Source organism: Sipha flava, unplaced genomic scaffold (assembly GCF_003268045.1).
Source record: "Sipha flava isolate LNK unplaced genomic scaffold, YSA_version1 34_pilon_pilon, whole genome shotgun sequence".
Classification (NCBI taxonomy): Eukaryota; Metazoa; Arthropoda; class Insecta; order Hemiptera; family Aphididae; genus Sipha; species Sipha flava.
Genome location: NW_020273045.1, coordinates 3,009,510 through 3,025,590, shown reverse-complemented (window position 1 = coordinate 3,025,590; position 16,081 = coordinate 3,009,510). Strand labels below are relative to the sequence as shown.

The 16,081-nt window shown below is 33.8% G+C and overlaps 1 protein-coding gene across 1 annotated transcript; it reads right to left on the bottom strand.

Annotated features, from left to right (window-relative positions):
- Positions 1–2,078: 2,078 nt before the first annotated feature.
- LOC112687508 (trypsin-like) lies at positions 2,079–8,814 on the bottom strand. Its single transcript, XM_025560244.1, has 7 exons — positions 8,390–8,814; positions 7,635–7,704; positions 3,564–3,747; positions 3,242–3,450; positions 2,909–3,114; positions 2,702–2,762; positions 2,079–2,554 (listed from the first exon to the last, which is right to left on the bottom strand). Exons 1-7 carry the CDS (start codon positions 8,474–8,476, stop codon positions 2,424–2,426), a joined length of 948 nt encoding a protein of 315 aa, XP_025416029.1. The 5' UTR covers positions 8,477–8,814; the 3' UTR covers positions 2,079–2,423.
- Positions 8,815–16,081: the final 7,267 nt, after the last annotated feature.

Sequence of the window (16,081 nt, the reverse complement as noted above, 5' to 3'; positions counted from 1 at the left end):
TCGTTCTGTGACCGTAGCGAGCGGCTTTGTAAAGCATGTTTTGTCAAAAGAGTCCATATACAATTTCAACCCCGGGGCCCAATAGGTACTTAATTCGGCCTTGGTGATCTATAATATTTTAAAAGTTAGCGCGGGTCAGATCAATATAGTACATGGATCACCAGTTGCAAATAACTGATGTTTAGTACTATATATCCAGTCTTATAACTTTTCTTATAACTATCCATATTTCATGTAGGTTTATGGTTTTCTTCTATTATTATTATTCACATAACAATAATTACGTGAATACTTAATATAGGAATCTAAGGGAAGGGAGAGTTGCCTTCACAAACATCCCTGTAGAGTGTTGATGGTTGTACGTAGAAACCATAACTTATAATAGTTTTGGCGTAGAACTCAATCAGTCAATTCGACGTATTTTAAATACATAATATAATATTTTGTACAATGTAAAATTATTGTACATGTTTGGACTGCGTTGTATTTATAAAATAATACGATATCTTGCAGGCGTCAACGAACGCTATGCGCAAACAATTTCTAATGATGTGATTGTACAAAAAACGTCTTCGATCTAAAATCATATTGACGAAAGGGTGCAGTAGTAGGTACAATATGTATACCAATATAATATAGTACACTAAAGGAGAAAATAGCCGACGCTGTCTATCTTGAGATTGATACCAAGATCAGATACAAATGCTATTATCAATAGATACGTATATGGCAGCACGCTGGGAGATGGACTTGGAACAAAAGAGAAGAGTTAAATACTTATACCATTTCATAACAAACTCGTATATATACTATATTTGTAATTACCGTCGGCCAACGACATCGATAATTCGATACGATATCGATATAGTGGGTATTTTCTCAATAATTTCGATATCGATAACTAAAAATAATTATAGAAAATTTTGTGATATCCAGATGATTAATCAGGACTCAGAATAATAAAGTTGACGGTTTTAGTACACCTTTATTACTTATTACAAATTCCCTATGATCAATATACTTTAAATTGGTGGAAAGAAAATGAAACTAAATACTCAGATGTATCATTGTTAGCCAAAAAAGTATAATTAATTAAGTATAATGGCCACTTGTGTTCCTTTGAACGGTTATTTGGTGAAGTTGGAACAATCATTACCAAAAAAAAGAAATAGATTGTTTCCTGAACTACTCAATCAGTTTTTATTTCTGAATTGGTATTTCAAATAAAATCCAAATTCCGAAACATTGACGGAAAACTATTTGAAGAAGAAAATTCATAAACTGCAAAATACATATCTATTATTTCTACACCTAATTTTGTATATTTTTATTTATATTTCTAATTTTACATATTTTTAAGGTAATACATAAAATATTGTTATAAATAATTAAAAATTAGTATACATATAATTAATAACTATAAATATATGCAAATCGATATTTTTTCGATATCACGATACGATATCGGAAAAATTAAAACGATATCGATAATTAAAAAATATATCGTTAGTCAACACTATTCGTAATGTATACATTCGACTATGTATACATTGAAAAGTAGGATCATTAACTGATGAAATTTTAAAAAAGTGTCCTATACGAGGAATTTAATCATACACGTTCGGTCCATTCGTGCCGCGAACCGTTTACACTCAAAAGAGAAAATTACAATACGCCAACAGTAAAACAAAATATGATAATATAATTAAATTAAGATTTATGAATGAAGAGTGATATCAGTTTACATAACATAATTTTGAACGGATACATATAAAACGGTCAACTGTCGAAACGCAATAATTGTGTTTGGTATTATTTTTCACTATTCGAATTAACAATATAACTTAGTTTATACAATTATAAGTACACTATTATTATAAAGAATATGTACATAATAATTGTCATAAACATTCATATTATACTTAATATTATTCGTTTTTTTTTTTTGCATAGACAATATATTAATTGTTTAATAATTATCATCACAAAAAAATAACTTTTTTATACAGTATTTTAATTTTATTTAAATTGATAATATTTTACACAAAATAATTGTTATAATAATAATAGGTTTCCTATATAGTAATAGTTATAATATCAATATGATAAATTAAAATATTAATTGAATGCCTATTAGCTGCGTAGGTTGACTAGACTTTATGTAATTTATAGTGTATAACAATTATACTATTATAATTATATTCGGTGGTCAATTCGATTGTAAACTAATAATACTATAAATATATATATATACGGTACGATAGATAATATATACATGATCATACTTACTTATGTACACAAAGATAATGATAATAATAATAATAATAAAAATAATAAAATAATTGTAGTAGTAATTATTTTAAGTGTGATTAATTTAAAAAGAAATATGTGGGTGATGTGATGATATGAGGTAACAAAATTATTCAGGAACTTTCGACTCCACAGATGCATTCATTTCCTGTGTGATCCATGATCCAGTTCAAATAATTGGCCACTCTGGTGTATACTCCAGGATAATTTTCTCTGGCGCATCCTTTACCCCAAGACACGATTCCTATTATACAACGAGATCAGTGGTGTTTAATATTTATACAACGAATATTTTCTTCAGATTTAAGTAATCACTAATTTAATGCATATATATTTACGATAATGTGAGTGTGTATGTATATGTGACGATGAATCCATACGATAAACTTACCGATCACTTCCATGACGTTAGATGAATATATATGTCTGTGCATCGGCCCGCCACTGTCACCCTAAAAATAAAATATAAATAATATAAAAATATGTGTAGTATAAAATAAATTATACAACCAAAATAAAGATATATATTTAATGCATAAAAAATAATCAATATCGTTATATTTTTGTTCGTGTGTTAAATAATTTTTGATCATGGTACCTGGCAAGCGTCCTGTTGGCCTTCTTTGTATCCAGCGCATATCATGTTGCTAGTGATCTTCTCGGGAGAGTATCCCATTTCCTTGCAGTCCTCGTTGGATATAATCGGCACGTCAACTTTTTGCAGTACGTTGGAAGACTTCTTACTCTCGCCTAGTCTACCCCAACCAACTACGGTGCCTTTGATGCCTTCGTAGGACACGTCTTCTGCGCGGGTGGGAAAAAGGCAAAAAAAAAAAAAACCGATTACTATAGACATGTCCTTAAAAGAGATCTTTCGCCGATAAGTGCATATATTTATATACAACACATACACTGCATCTCAGATACTGACCGGAATTGGGCAAGCAAGCTAAGCGCACCCACGGGCTCTCAATGGGTGCTGGATCTTTGAGTTCCAGGACCGCGATGTCGTTGTCGAACGTGTTGAGCTGGAAACCGGGGTGCCAGTGAACTTTGGCGACTTGATGCACGGACTTGCGACCGGTATCCGCCTTCCGGTCGTGTTCCCCGATGGTCACGGTTAGTTCTTTGGCTGGAAATCTGAAAACGAATGCGAACGGCCGCGCGTGTAGAGCACATTGTACAGGGGTAGGGGGAAAAATCCAAAGAAAAATGTGGTGAATCTTAGCCATCAGAACTCCACCGAGACTCACTTGTTGACGCAATGAGCGGCGGTGAGCACGTGCTTCTTGGTGATCAGCGTACCGCCGCAAAAAAACTGACCCCGTCGGGCCAAGGTGATCGCCCAGCCGAATTCGTTTTCTCGCGCATCTTTGCCGTTGACGATCTTTGCGAAAGACGATCTCCGTTCCACCGGTTGGGCTCCGCACGGTTTTTCTGCGATCATACGTTTATAGTATCGTTATTTTTAAATAACACCGTTCGTGTATTATTATTATTATTATTATTATTATTATTATTACTATTATCATTATAGTATGACGAAGTCTGATAATTTTCGAATTATTAACCATATCAATGATATCTATTCATCACTCGTCCGGAATAATATATCGAATCGAGAATACGAGATCGAGAGTATCGCTTATTGGTAATCAAAACAACAGTGTTACAGTAATAATACGATCGAATATTTATTAGCGGTAGCAGTTAAAATTTTTACGTTTTTATTTTTCATACATCCGAACACGGATTACATTTACTTCAGCTGCGGTAGGTTCGCACCCATAGTAACGGCGAGAAACCACACGCCGCCGTACACGACTTATGTCATGAACGACAGTAATTATTATAATATTAGTGTCGGAGCGCGCGCGGTATACAGCGGTGTAATTATTATCGGCTTGCGCGCGCATAACTATAATGTTCAATTACACGCGCGTAATGTGCAAGTACAGAAAATCGTGTTCCGATAAAGAGGCATCATAATCACTTACGGTGTGCGATGTTATCCTTTGCTCGTGTTTCCGGTACAAAAATAGTACGGTGTGAACATACACTGTTTATGCATAGCGTGCGAGCGTACAAATTCACCGTACCTACCGCGTTAACGAATATTATACGTCGAAAGATCTGCAGGTTTAAAATGTATGCACGTACGCAGTGTTCTAATCTATTCGTCGGATCGTGGTACGCAGGACGTTATGATTTTAGGTTTAATAACGCGCCGGTTGTTTGGCTGATTTTCCCTTTTGGTTAGCAACCCGTGACGGACATCGTTGCCGGACGACGTTCACATAATTTTTTTCCGGGTTCAATTGGACACGCGAGTCGCGGCAAATGATTTGAATACGTTGTTGCTAAAACCGCGGTTTCGAATACACGCATCTTGTTGCATTGGTGTTGCAAAATGGTTTGATAAAGAATAAAAAATTAACCGAACGGCCGAGTCACGTAACGAAATATTTTATCACGTGTACAGCGCATAGGAACACGCATCTTTACATACATTATACTATATGAAAATAATACAAGCGTCGTAAACTTTTACGTTAAAATATAATAATGCATGGCATTCGAAGAAAAAATAGAACGCAGTTAATGTGTTTTGTGTCGCTGGACAGTAGTAGTCGATGACGGGTTTTTGACGATTCTTTTTCATACGTAAATCATTTCCAAAAAAATAATGTGATCATTCATATTTAAATGTATCTAATGAAATATCGTTTTTTTTTTCCAACTGATCCGAAGAAAGTTCCATGTGTAACTATATATTATTATGACTGCGTAAAAAATTCAATTTTGTGTATTTCCGTATCCTAGTACTTATTTTATTTTATTTTTAAAATCATGTCAAATCGATTTTAAATAGTACTAATTACGTTTTTGTGATTTACATTATGGATATATGACTGCTAATAAAGTTAACCAAAAGATAATGTACCTATATTATGTATAAAATCATAAATTATTGAAATAGAAGTGTAATCGCATACGTATTTAGTAAATCGTGTATATATATATATATATATATATAACAAAAATGCACTTTGCTTGTAATTCAATAATTTTACAGTTAATACAAAACAAGTCACTGTTACTTAACCCTTTAGCTGAGTAGTCCTTTAGATCACAAGAACATAAACGGAAAAAAATAATGATTCGACGAACTCTATTATTAGCTTATGGAAATATTATACTTAATTTGAATACCAATTACACTGCTGTCAAACATAGTTATATAATGCAATAAATTATGTTTTTAAGATATTTTCTAAAATTGAGTGTCAGAGCTGGAAGAGATTAAAAATAATCAACGTGGAACCTATTCATTTTTTATAAAATGTTTACGTGCCGTAGACTATATATTTTTAAAATTAAACTTCTTTATACTAATACTTATAACTTGGGACTTATCACGAATTAAGCCCAACAATTACGATGAGAAATAACTCATTTTTATTCAGATATATTTATACTACTCGTATTAAGTAATGATGTTTACTATAGATTATATAGTAATATATATATGTGTAATATATAAATGTTCAAGTGTTAAGTAAACAACCTATAATTACGAGTACCATTTATATTTTATGAAAATAGTTAAAAAGTTTAAAAAATCATATTATCTACCTATTAATTATGTATGCTAGATAAGTATGGCTTTAGAGTTTAGAAATCATTTAGAATATTGAGTACGCCCTTGGTGGTGTTTCCACACCTTATTTTTGTTATTATATAGATTTCACACGATAACGATTCAAACTTTCGCTTGTGAAGTATCATATCATATGCATTCATATGATATACAGGATATTTCAATAAATTTTAAAAAATATCCAGAAATTATTTCAACATTTGAAATTCAGGTATACCTACTTCGACTAAGAAAACGATTATCGTTTAGAAAAAACAAGGTTTTTAAACTGATGATTTCTTGTTGCGTTTAAAACGAATATTGGAAACTAAATGAACCAGAAACCTTTCACGTGGCAGAGAAGACACCGAGCGAATTGGCAAACCCAATATTCTATGTAAGTCATTTTTCCAAAATTACGATTCTAGAAAAACGTGATGCATTTCCTATAAGGGTTTAAATCACTTATTTTGATTAATTAATTAATTAATTAACTTTATTGATTAATAAAAAAAAACATTATTTTAAACAATTTTCATTAGCTATGTAGCAATGTACGTATAAGAGAATGGTAGATTTCACTCAATGAAGTGTTGACGACCAACGTCTACGGTTCTGAGCCCAACAATACTGTGTATAACGAGATTGGAAAACCCGCAATGAGTTAAAAAAGAATTTACGAAAAATCAATAATGTACGAGCGAGTAGTTTTTCAAAACGATATTTAGGTGAAGGTCAACTATTAGGTCTCTGCCGTTCTGGTCAATTGAACGGTGATGTGTACGAAATTCAATTTCGAACGCTCATTCAATTTATAGCAATATAATAAGACGTTGATTTGCGGAAACAATGTAAACATTTAATTTGCTAGCGCGCGTGCGTATGGTAAATCAATTTGCAGTTTTCGTCGTTTCGCAGACTCGTGGTAGGATGGGATGGGGGAGGGCGTACGGTGACTTCATCAATATTTGTCCTCTATGTTTATTTTGAAAATAAAAGGGGCTCTGGCACTCGGTCTTGGCTCTTTTCCGTCGCCACCGCCGCCGCTTGTATTATGTACGTCGATGATCGCGAAAGTACGAGTGGATATTGCGTATCTCCTGGGCGCGTACGGAAAATCCCTTCGAGGCTTTACGGGCGCGTATCGATCGGGATAGCGTGCGGTAACCGTTGAAAAACAAACACGACCGCAAACACGAAACACGGGACGCCGAACAGCTGAACTATTAACGGGAAAACGCGTGGACGGGGTCCGGGGAATTAAGTGGTGCGCCGCCGACGGATCGCGGTAATGGATCGTTCGTCGGCAAGCGTGATGTTTTTTCCACGCGCGCAAACATAAACACGGCCGTGTTGCAAAGAGCTCGGAAAAGCTCCGACGCGACCGAACAAACAACACGTTTACAGCAAACAAATGCCGCACGGACGGCCGGCGGTTTGTTGAACTGGCGTAAAGACAACACGGATCGCACCGCGGCAGGAAACCGAAAACCTAACGAAATGCGCGAACGATGCACGGCTCTAGTTAGGAATATAGAGTGTCGTACAGGGTGCGCGTGGACGTTCGTCACCGATCGTAACCACGTGCGTCGCGGTTCCGATTCGAAGCGATTCGGAACGTTTCTATCGTCGTGCAGCGTTTCAAACGTGCCCGCCGTATATTACGCTCTGATGTTATATTTACCGCACGCCGTGCAAAATCCAGTCGGCTGTTCCCTGGGCAACAATTCCTTTTGGTAGTCGAACAAATGATCCTGGAAACATAAAAATAATCGCACGTGAATACGGGAGTACGAACGACGCGCGTAAATCGATTCGACGCGTATCCCGATGAACGCACGTTAAATCGCACACCACGCTCACCACCCCCCAAGGCCGCGGGCGATTATTATACGGTCCCGTTAACACGGACGCGAGTTCGTTTCGAAACGGACAAATTCCACCGGACGTAGACCGATAGCGCATTTACCACGCGTTATTATCGAGATATGTTTGGTTCGATTCCCGCCGCGGACGTAGGTGTATCTCGACGACGGCCGCGGCGATTCGCCTCAGTTCGGGGAAAGCGACGGCATGCGCCTGCTGCCGCATACTGCACTTGGTGCGGTCGACCTTGACGGGTTTTTGATTTTTTTTTTTCCTCCATTTCTTTTTCGACACTTGCACCGTGCGCGGTGCGTTTTCTGAACACCGTCAACAACACCTCGACGGTCGGACGCGACCTGAACGTGCCTAACGTTACCGGTGCCTAAGAGTTGGTCGCACGAAGCTACCGATTCCACGTGCGACGCACGAGACCGCCGTAGGCGATGAATTTTAAATTTTGAAACGATCGAAAAGACGCGAAACAATCAAAACGGAGTTGGGCGATAAGGAATCCTCCCTTGTACGTTGACCGACGTATTATTAATATTATTATTATTATGTAAATATACTGACCCACATGGTGGTGTACGCGTCGGTGATTTGAACGACTTGGACGGTGACGAACGTGGCGACGACCATCAACGCGAGTGTCGGGCGCATTTTGCTACTGCTACCGGCGTACGGAACGATGATGATGATGATGATGATGATGATGATGATGATGATGATGATGATGGTGTGAACGGGATACGGCGAGCACGATTATAACTCGCAAACGCGCCGGACGACCGGCGAGTGTTGCTCGTGCACGCGTGTGTTTGGTCGACGGCGTTCGCTGCTGCGATCGGACTGGGCACACGCGGTCGTCGTGGTGGCGGCGGCGGATTACGTGACGAGAGGACAAGACGAAGCGGACCACGGGCGCACAGGATCGGCGGCTCCGGTGTTATATACGCTCGGCGTGGCCGTCGCGCGACTGTTGAAAACGCGTACCGCGCGACCGTTAATGTGGCCGGAGAACAGCCTTGAACGCGGCTGCCGCGTAAGGTTGCCTCCAGATATTATTATTATTATTATTGTTTTAACGCGTGTGCGTGTGTACGCCGCGCGCTAATTGTTGTTGTTTTTAATGCGCGTGCGCGCGAGACCCCGGCTTATCTAATGTGCACGGTTAAAACGGTAAAAATTATGGCGCTAACCCGAGTAGGTCACCGCCGGCACGTGTTGACCGTATAGTTGACCCCGCACCACGTTACAAAACCGATACGGACGTGGGTGTCGTTGCGTCCGCGGAGCAAGGTCCACGCGTTTCCCGTCGGCCGACCGACTTGTTTAGCCGCAGTTAGGTGGTGATTCGGGGGCATAGTTCCCCCAAATATTCATCTATCCTCCGTACAACGTGTCTACGTACCGATGCAAATTACAAGATCAAGAGTCGTCTACCGAAGTGACATAAGACCCCTAGTTTCGTCCATGCCAACTTGTAGCCCCGCAACGTAAATTATACTGCACAGACGTATTCGGTCGGCCGACGGGGAAAACGGTTCGCAACACAAACGACGATCGTGCCGTGATGGTCAATGCTGATAGACGAAGGATACCTATGATGACAATATGTAAAAAAGACATCGGGTGTTGAGGAGTAGAACACTGGTAACGGTCGTAAATGGTGACCAAGTCATATTGTAATGGTATTGTATTCGCTTGAGCCGAACTACGGAGAGAAAACGCTATTTAGGTACTTGTGAATATCTTAGACACTTTAGGTACTTATTATAAAATACACTATTAACAACCATACAGTTCGGTTCTGTTCTATTCAATCGGATCAGCCGCAAGCAGACCCTATGACAGGGATGGCAAATCCATGACACGCGTGCCCGAGATGGCATGCGAAAAGATTTTGTGGGCGCGCGAACATTTTTACTATTATATATTATATAATATATAATATTATAGGACCTATGATGTAATATAATATAAATAATTAACAAAGCAATATTATTATAATTATTATTATTATTTATTATATATTATTATTATTATGTATCTAAAATAACCTTTTTATACTAATACATTAATTATACAATCAAATTATAATATAACAAAATATAATATTTTTAATATTTTTTTCGTGGCACGCTCTTAAAAAAAAAAAAAAAAATTAAAAAAAAATAGGTAATTTTGGGCACGCAGTGTTCAAAAGGTTTGCCATCCCTGCCCTATGACGTTTCGTCGTTGTACGAATCATCACATGGGACAAATGGAAAATTTCCAACTGGTTAACGTGTCGTGGTGGTTTTCACTTGAACTCGAAACCGTTTGCTAAGTCCACCACTCCACCACGTCACATTCTTCTTTCTTCCTTGTTAGGCATTTTTTTTTTTTTTTTGATTATAAAATTATAAACTAGCCGTTATTATGATTATAATTGTTCAAACACTTCGAATCCGTAAACCCGGCAAGTAAAATTCATTATGACTCCGTACGCGTACGTATAGACAATTTTTCGGTCTACTGACGTTAGATCGCATCATGTAGTCCGTATGATATTAAAATAAACCAAAACAAAATTAATTATTTCAATAATATCATTATATTTACGAAAACAGTTAATATCTGTACGTATCAAGCGACAAAATTTGATTTGGTTTCCTATATTATACTAATGTGCCTACTTTTGTATTTTTAGCTTCCTCGAAAGTGTGTAATATAGGATAACTATTGCTGATCAACGTTATTTAGAGTATTTGTACGACGACTGGATGCAGGTCTTATTATAACGAGCAGTACGACTCAAATTGGATTGTAGGAAAAATCAAAAGGCAGTTGACTTTATGAATATGAGCACCTTACAAAAATATAATTTTCCTTATAGAATGATTGAATTTCTACTGAGTATTTGAAATTTGTGTAATTTATAAACCCAACTTAGTACCTAATAAGTAATATTTATGTAAATTTACAATCTTTGCTACTTCGATGATTGCTTAATCTATGAAATTTAAATTTAAATAATGGCATACGTATAACGGAAAAGATTCGTTTTTTAATATTATACCACGCGATGATCAAAATTCTAAAACATCAATATACAATTTATTTTGGGAGGGACTAAGAAATATAATCCAAATAAATTGCATAAAAAAAACTTTTCAGTGTGATTGAGCAGCAGATAAAAATCCTTAGAATAAGCCCTGGCAGAATGTGTGCATTATTGATTTTTGTACAATAACATTTACTGGAAAAATGTTATGGGAAGAAACTCGAATTTTTTTTTTGCTAACAAAAGTATATTCTACTGCAGTATTTTTATGACAGTTAGGTATGAATATTGTCGGGAATATAAAAATAATCAAGGTTAATGACAAAATATTACGAAATTCTTAACATTTATAAACATCACCATTAAAATTACACCCATATGTTTATACGCAGGTGCGATGTATTTTTAAAGGAAATAAATTATTTTTAATGAATCAAATAATTAAAAAATTATAATTTTCTTATTTTTTTTTTTACGCATGGTTCGAAAAAGCTGTGCTCGTTGTGAGTTTAAAAAATGATTATTACATTTTTGTAATACGTTTATTTGATTATTTATTTTAAATTTGTATAAAAACAAAGAAAATATATTTAACTATATACTTATATACACATACGCTACACTAGCGTACATTTCTAACACTGTTTTATTCGTAAAGAATATATTATAATATCTAACTTTTTCGAACTCCGTATTTTTAAAAATAATTGCCCGATAATGGAAAAATAAATAAATAAAACACTATGGTGATGTTTGTATATAATATGTCTGAATATTTTTGTTGACTATTAAAAATTACGAATACTTGTAATTAATAATACCGAAGCTAATCATTGCCGTTTTCCGCCTTATTTGAGCTATTAAAACTGTAGGTAATCGATGTCATTGCAATTACAATGTTTTATCGAATATTATTTGACATAATATGGTATGATATATGAATTCTAGAAATTAATTTCCGTTTTAATTGGTGCTGACTTAATTTTACATGTTTGTGTTTAATACATTATTTTTATCTTATATAGTTTACGCCCAGATGATAGCTACTGTTATCTAAACGTCCTTTACGTTCCTGTATACAATATACTCCGCCGTACACCTGTTTATAAAATACTATAAGTCGACGATCATTTACGAGTATAACAGTATTATACCACATATAGTATACTCTACATATACTATATTATAGTATATTGTCGTGAACATTTAAAATTGTTCATTTAAATATAACATTACGTAGGTCGATATGGAACGTTCATTTAGTCAACATTCTATGACCAAGTCATAGCCATTTCACTTTTTCTAATTTAAGAGAACATATCATAGTTTCGCATTGCCTTCAATAAAAATTTTTTTCTATTCATTACGACATATATATATATAAATGAAGGCTTTTCTGAGTTGTATATGAATTAATAATAAACAATAAAATTTTTTATATATTTTCAGATATGTTATCGCGCTTTTTGGCTCACAGAATTAGTTTTAGATCAAACGATTACGCAGCATTTATGCGGTCCAATAAACGAAAATTTATTGAATATTTAATTATTATTAAATTTGATTTGTCTTCTAATGTTACCTACGTGCTAAAACGTTTCGCAGTAAATATTTGAAATAAAGTTATCACGCTTATATGATTAATTATATGTATATGAAGTAATGCACGCAAATTAATAATGTAGTATACCTCCGTAACGCTTTATGTATTATCCGATTTCGTATAATTAAAAACAAAAAATTAATTAAAATTACTTTTTGACCATTTATCCATTGCATCTGCATGGCTGCACATATATTTTATAGAGGTCATTGCGTGAAAATAACTTAATATTTGTAAGTGATTTAACATTATGTCAATGTGTATGGGTACTAACAAATTTCTAAACTATAAAAAAAATAGAAGTCAATACGAATTTCGATAATAATTAAGACGGTATAAAGTTTATAATCGAAATCGGTTTATCCAGTATGACTGAAAAAACCGAAATCGGTTAAAATCGGTAGAAACCGGAACCGGTCAAGATTGAACTTGGTCAGTCTTCAAAAATTGCCAGACCAAACCGCACTAGTATAAACTGTGGAATGTATAAAACAATTAAATTCATTATGTTCATATTATACCTTAATATATAGATATAAAATTCAAAATATTTTGTTTTGAAGGATTTTAAACAAGAATTTATTTTACTTATAATTTTAATTTTTAGATGAATATTTCATATGAACTAATAGCAGATGAGTTTTACTTTAATGAAAGTAATTATAAAAACAAAAATCATATAGGATTAGTCTTAAAAATGATTTTAGTAATTTATGAAAAACATTACACTTGCTTGAACAAAATTAACTCAATGATGAAAAAATCACTAAGGAAAAGATACTTATATAAATATATATATTTAAGTATTATATATATACTGTCACTTTTGAATATATAGCACGTCGAATCATGCGATGCCTATACGTACTGACATCTCTCCACAGCTTAAAATTCAGTTTTATTTGGGGTAAAAAGCTTAGTGCAGAGTAAATAAAAAGCTCCCCAGAGAGTTTATTCGATTTCGTATGATTTATTTAGTATTCTACTAAAACTAAAATCTGTTCAAATTTCGCTTATACGATTTTTATAACTACGTATTGACTACACGTTAAAGGGGAATTCCAGATGATGCGATGTCATTTTAAATGAAATTTATGATAAAACTGTAATTTGTGATCAGAAATGATTTTTTACTATTTTTAACATCATGATGTTTTTTGCAATTATAAAAAAGCTTTAAAAGACGCTTTGATACGGCGCAACTAAATTGACTGCTTATTTATTATTACTAATAGTAATATAATTGATCTCTAAAATTGTTTATATTAATCCTTTGATGTTCATTTTTATTTAATGTTATCGAGAACAAAATTGGAAATAATAATCACGAGAATATATAAATAAAAAACAAAAAGAGATGTTTGTATAAATAATATTATTACAGTTATTCTGTATTTTATGTACATAATATATTTTAATAAATTATTTTATTAAATATTATATTTTTTTTGTCTCGCTATCAGTTTGATATTTTATGATGGGCAAATAACTAAATGGAAGAAAACGAAATATTATAGCAAACATTTAGTCGCTGATTATTTGATTTTCAATATTTTTATGCACAAGCTATTCAAAGTCAGAAAAAAAATCGGGCATCAACAGTATAATTTATATGATCTGTGTAAGTATTTTCGTTTTATTAAAATGTAATGAAGAAGAGATTGCAGGATAAAACATGAAATACACAAGTATGGTGTAGAATAATATTGATGGTAATAGTGATTGATTATATAAGTATGAGCTTTCGTGTATACAACGTGGTTGGTTCTTTAACGACCGGAAATTACATGGCTCCAGGAGACGTTTTCTCGACCAGTACAGCAACAATTCGTTACGTATTCCTAGGTTAATCTCATTTGGTTCGGTCTCCTGTATCGATTTGACAATGCCTACGCGTTAGTTCGGAATAAATCCGGTAAACCGCGAAATCAAACGGGCCCGAAACCTTTTTGATTAAAAATGGTGCTGACCAGAATCGAATTAAATTCGAGATTTAAAAACGATCAATCCTCAACGATTTTGGACAGCCCTAAATCGCCTCGATTTTTTCAAAGAAGGAAAAATAAATAATAATAATAGTTTGTTCGAAAAACATTATTAACAATTATTACTAGAGTACAGGGTAAACATATTATTATAAAAATGGTTCAGTGAAAACGTGCTGCATACGAATATTATTATTTATAAATCAACAGATAAAAAATATTACAACTAAATAAATTATGAATAACTCAAACAAAAAACGTCCACTACTTAAACACCAGACGTTTTATTGAACGCGCAGGCAATAGTTGCTTAACCGTTTAAATTAATATTGCTGTAATTGACAATCACAAATTCTATTCATGATGCGTATCAATTTCAAAATAAAACTACACGTTTTCCGATTATATTTTGGTACTGAACAGAATTTTCATATAACTTAATGTTAAAGTCATAAGTAATGACATCCGTCGATACATTTCATTACTGTGAACATCGAAACATATAAGCACTTCAGGAAGTATGAATAGTGATAATACTTTTCTGGTGCCGTGACATTGTATATAGTGACAATAAGTATGAACAAGTGTTCACTGAAAATAGTATAATATTTACCAAATTAATTTTATAGCAAATTATGTTGATGGTTAATATGATTTTATTGTTTTTTTATGTTATGAATTCAATATAGATTAAAATACTGATGGGTGTACATTAATGTGCCGCACACGTTCAATACTTTAATATCTTCTACATAAAGTGGTATAGTTAGTGGTTTAATTAAATTTGTTTGTACATAGGTATTAATGATTTTTGCACCGGTTTTAATGTATTCTATTTACGAATAAAATTTAATATATAACTCATTGCAGGTGTGCCGTTGGTACGATAGATAAAAAAAAAAAAATAAAAATGTTTAAGTACTTATTTACGATTAAGGGTTCCGCTTCCTCGGTTAATCTGAAATTCAATTAAAAACATTTGACTTTTACAAAATGTTAGCAATTGTTTTCTGACCACAATCGTACAATACATTCATCCTCATATGTAGTGCATGTGTATGTAAATATTTTATGCTAATCTGGTTTTGCCAAAACTTTGTGGTAAAGACGCGAGTACCTACACTATTACGAGTGTTAATAAACAATTAGTGAATTCAGTAATGATTACTAAACGAAATGAGGGGGATAATGATCACTCCCCATACAAGTTAGTACTAACACAATGTGCAAAAGCGAGAATAAAAAAAAAACATATACTTCGTCCGTCTTCTATTGATATATGAGTGGGATGTTTGGTGATACACATTATAAATTTATACGTTTTCTTTGATTCGTTTTTTATAAGAAACCTAAAAAGCTAATGTCACTTTTTACCCGTGAAAACCGGATAACGGTATAGTATATTTCGTGGTTATGACTTTTCCAATAAAATGTATTATACCGAACAAAAAATCACTTTTAAGACATACATTGGAATTACATAATGGAAAAATAAATTGCTTTCAAAAATAAATATGGTGTATTTGTCGGATTTCTCTTTCATTGGAAATATCATTGCTTTTTACCTTCGTTAAAATAAATAAATATCAGCTCACAATTATTATTCTCCGAAAATACATTGAACTAATTTG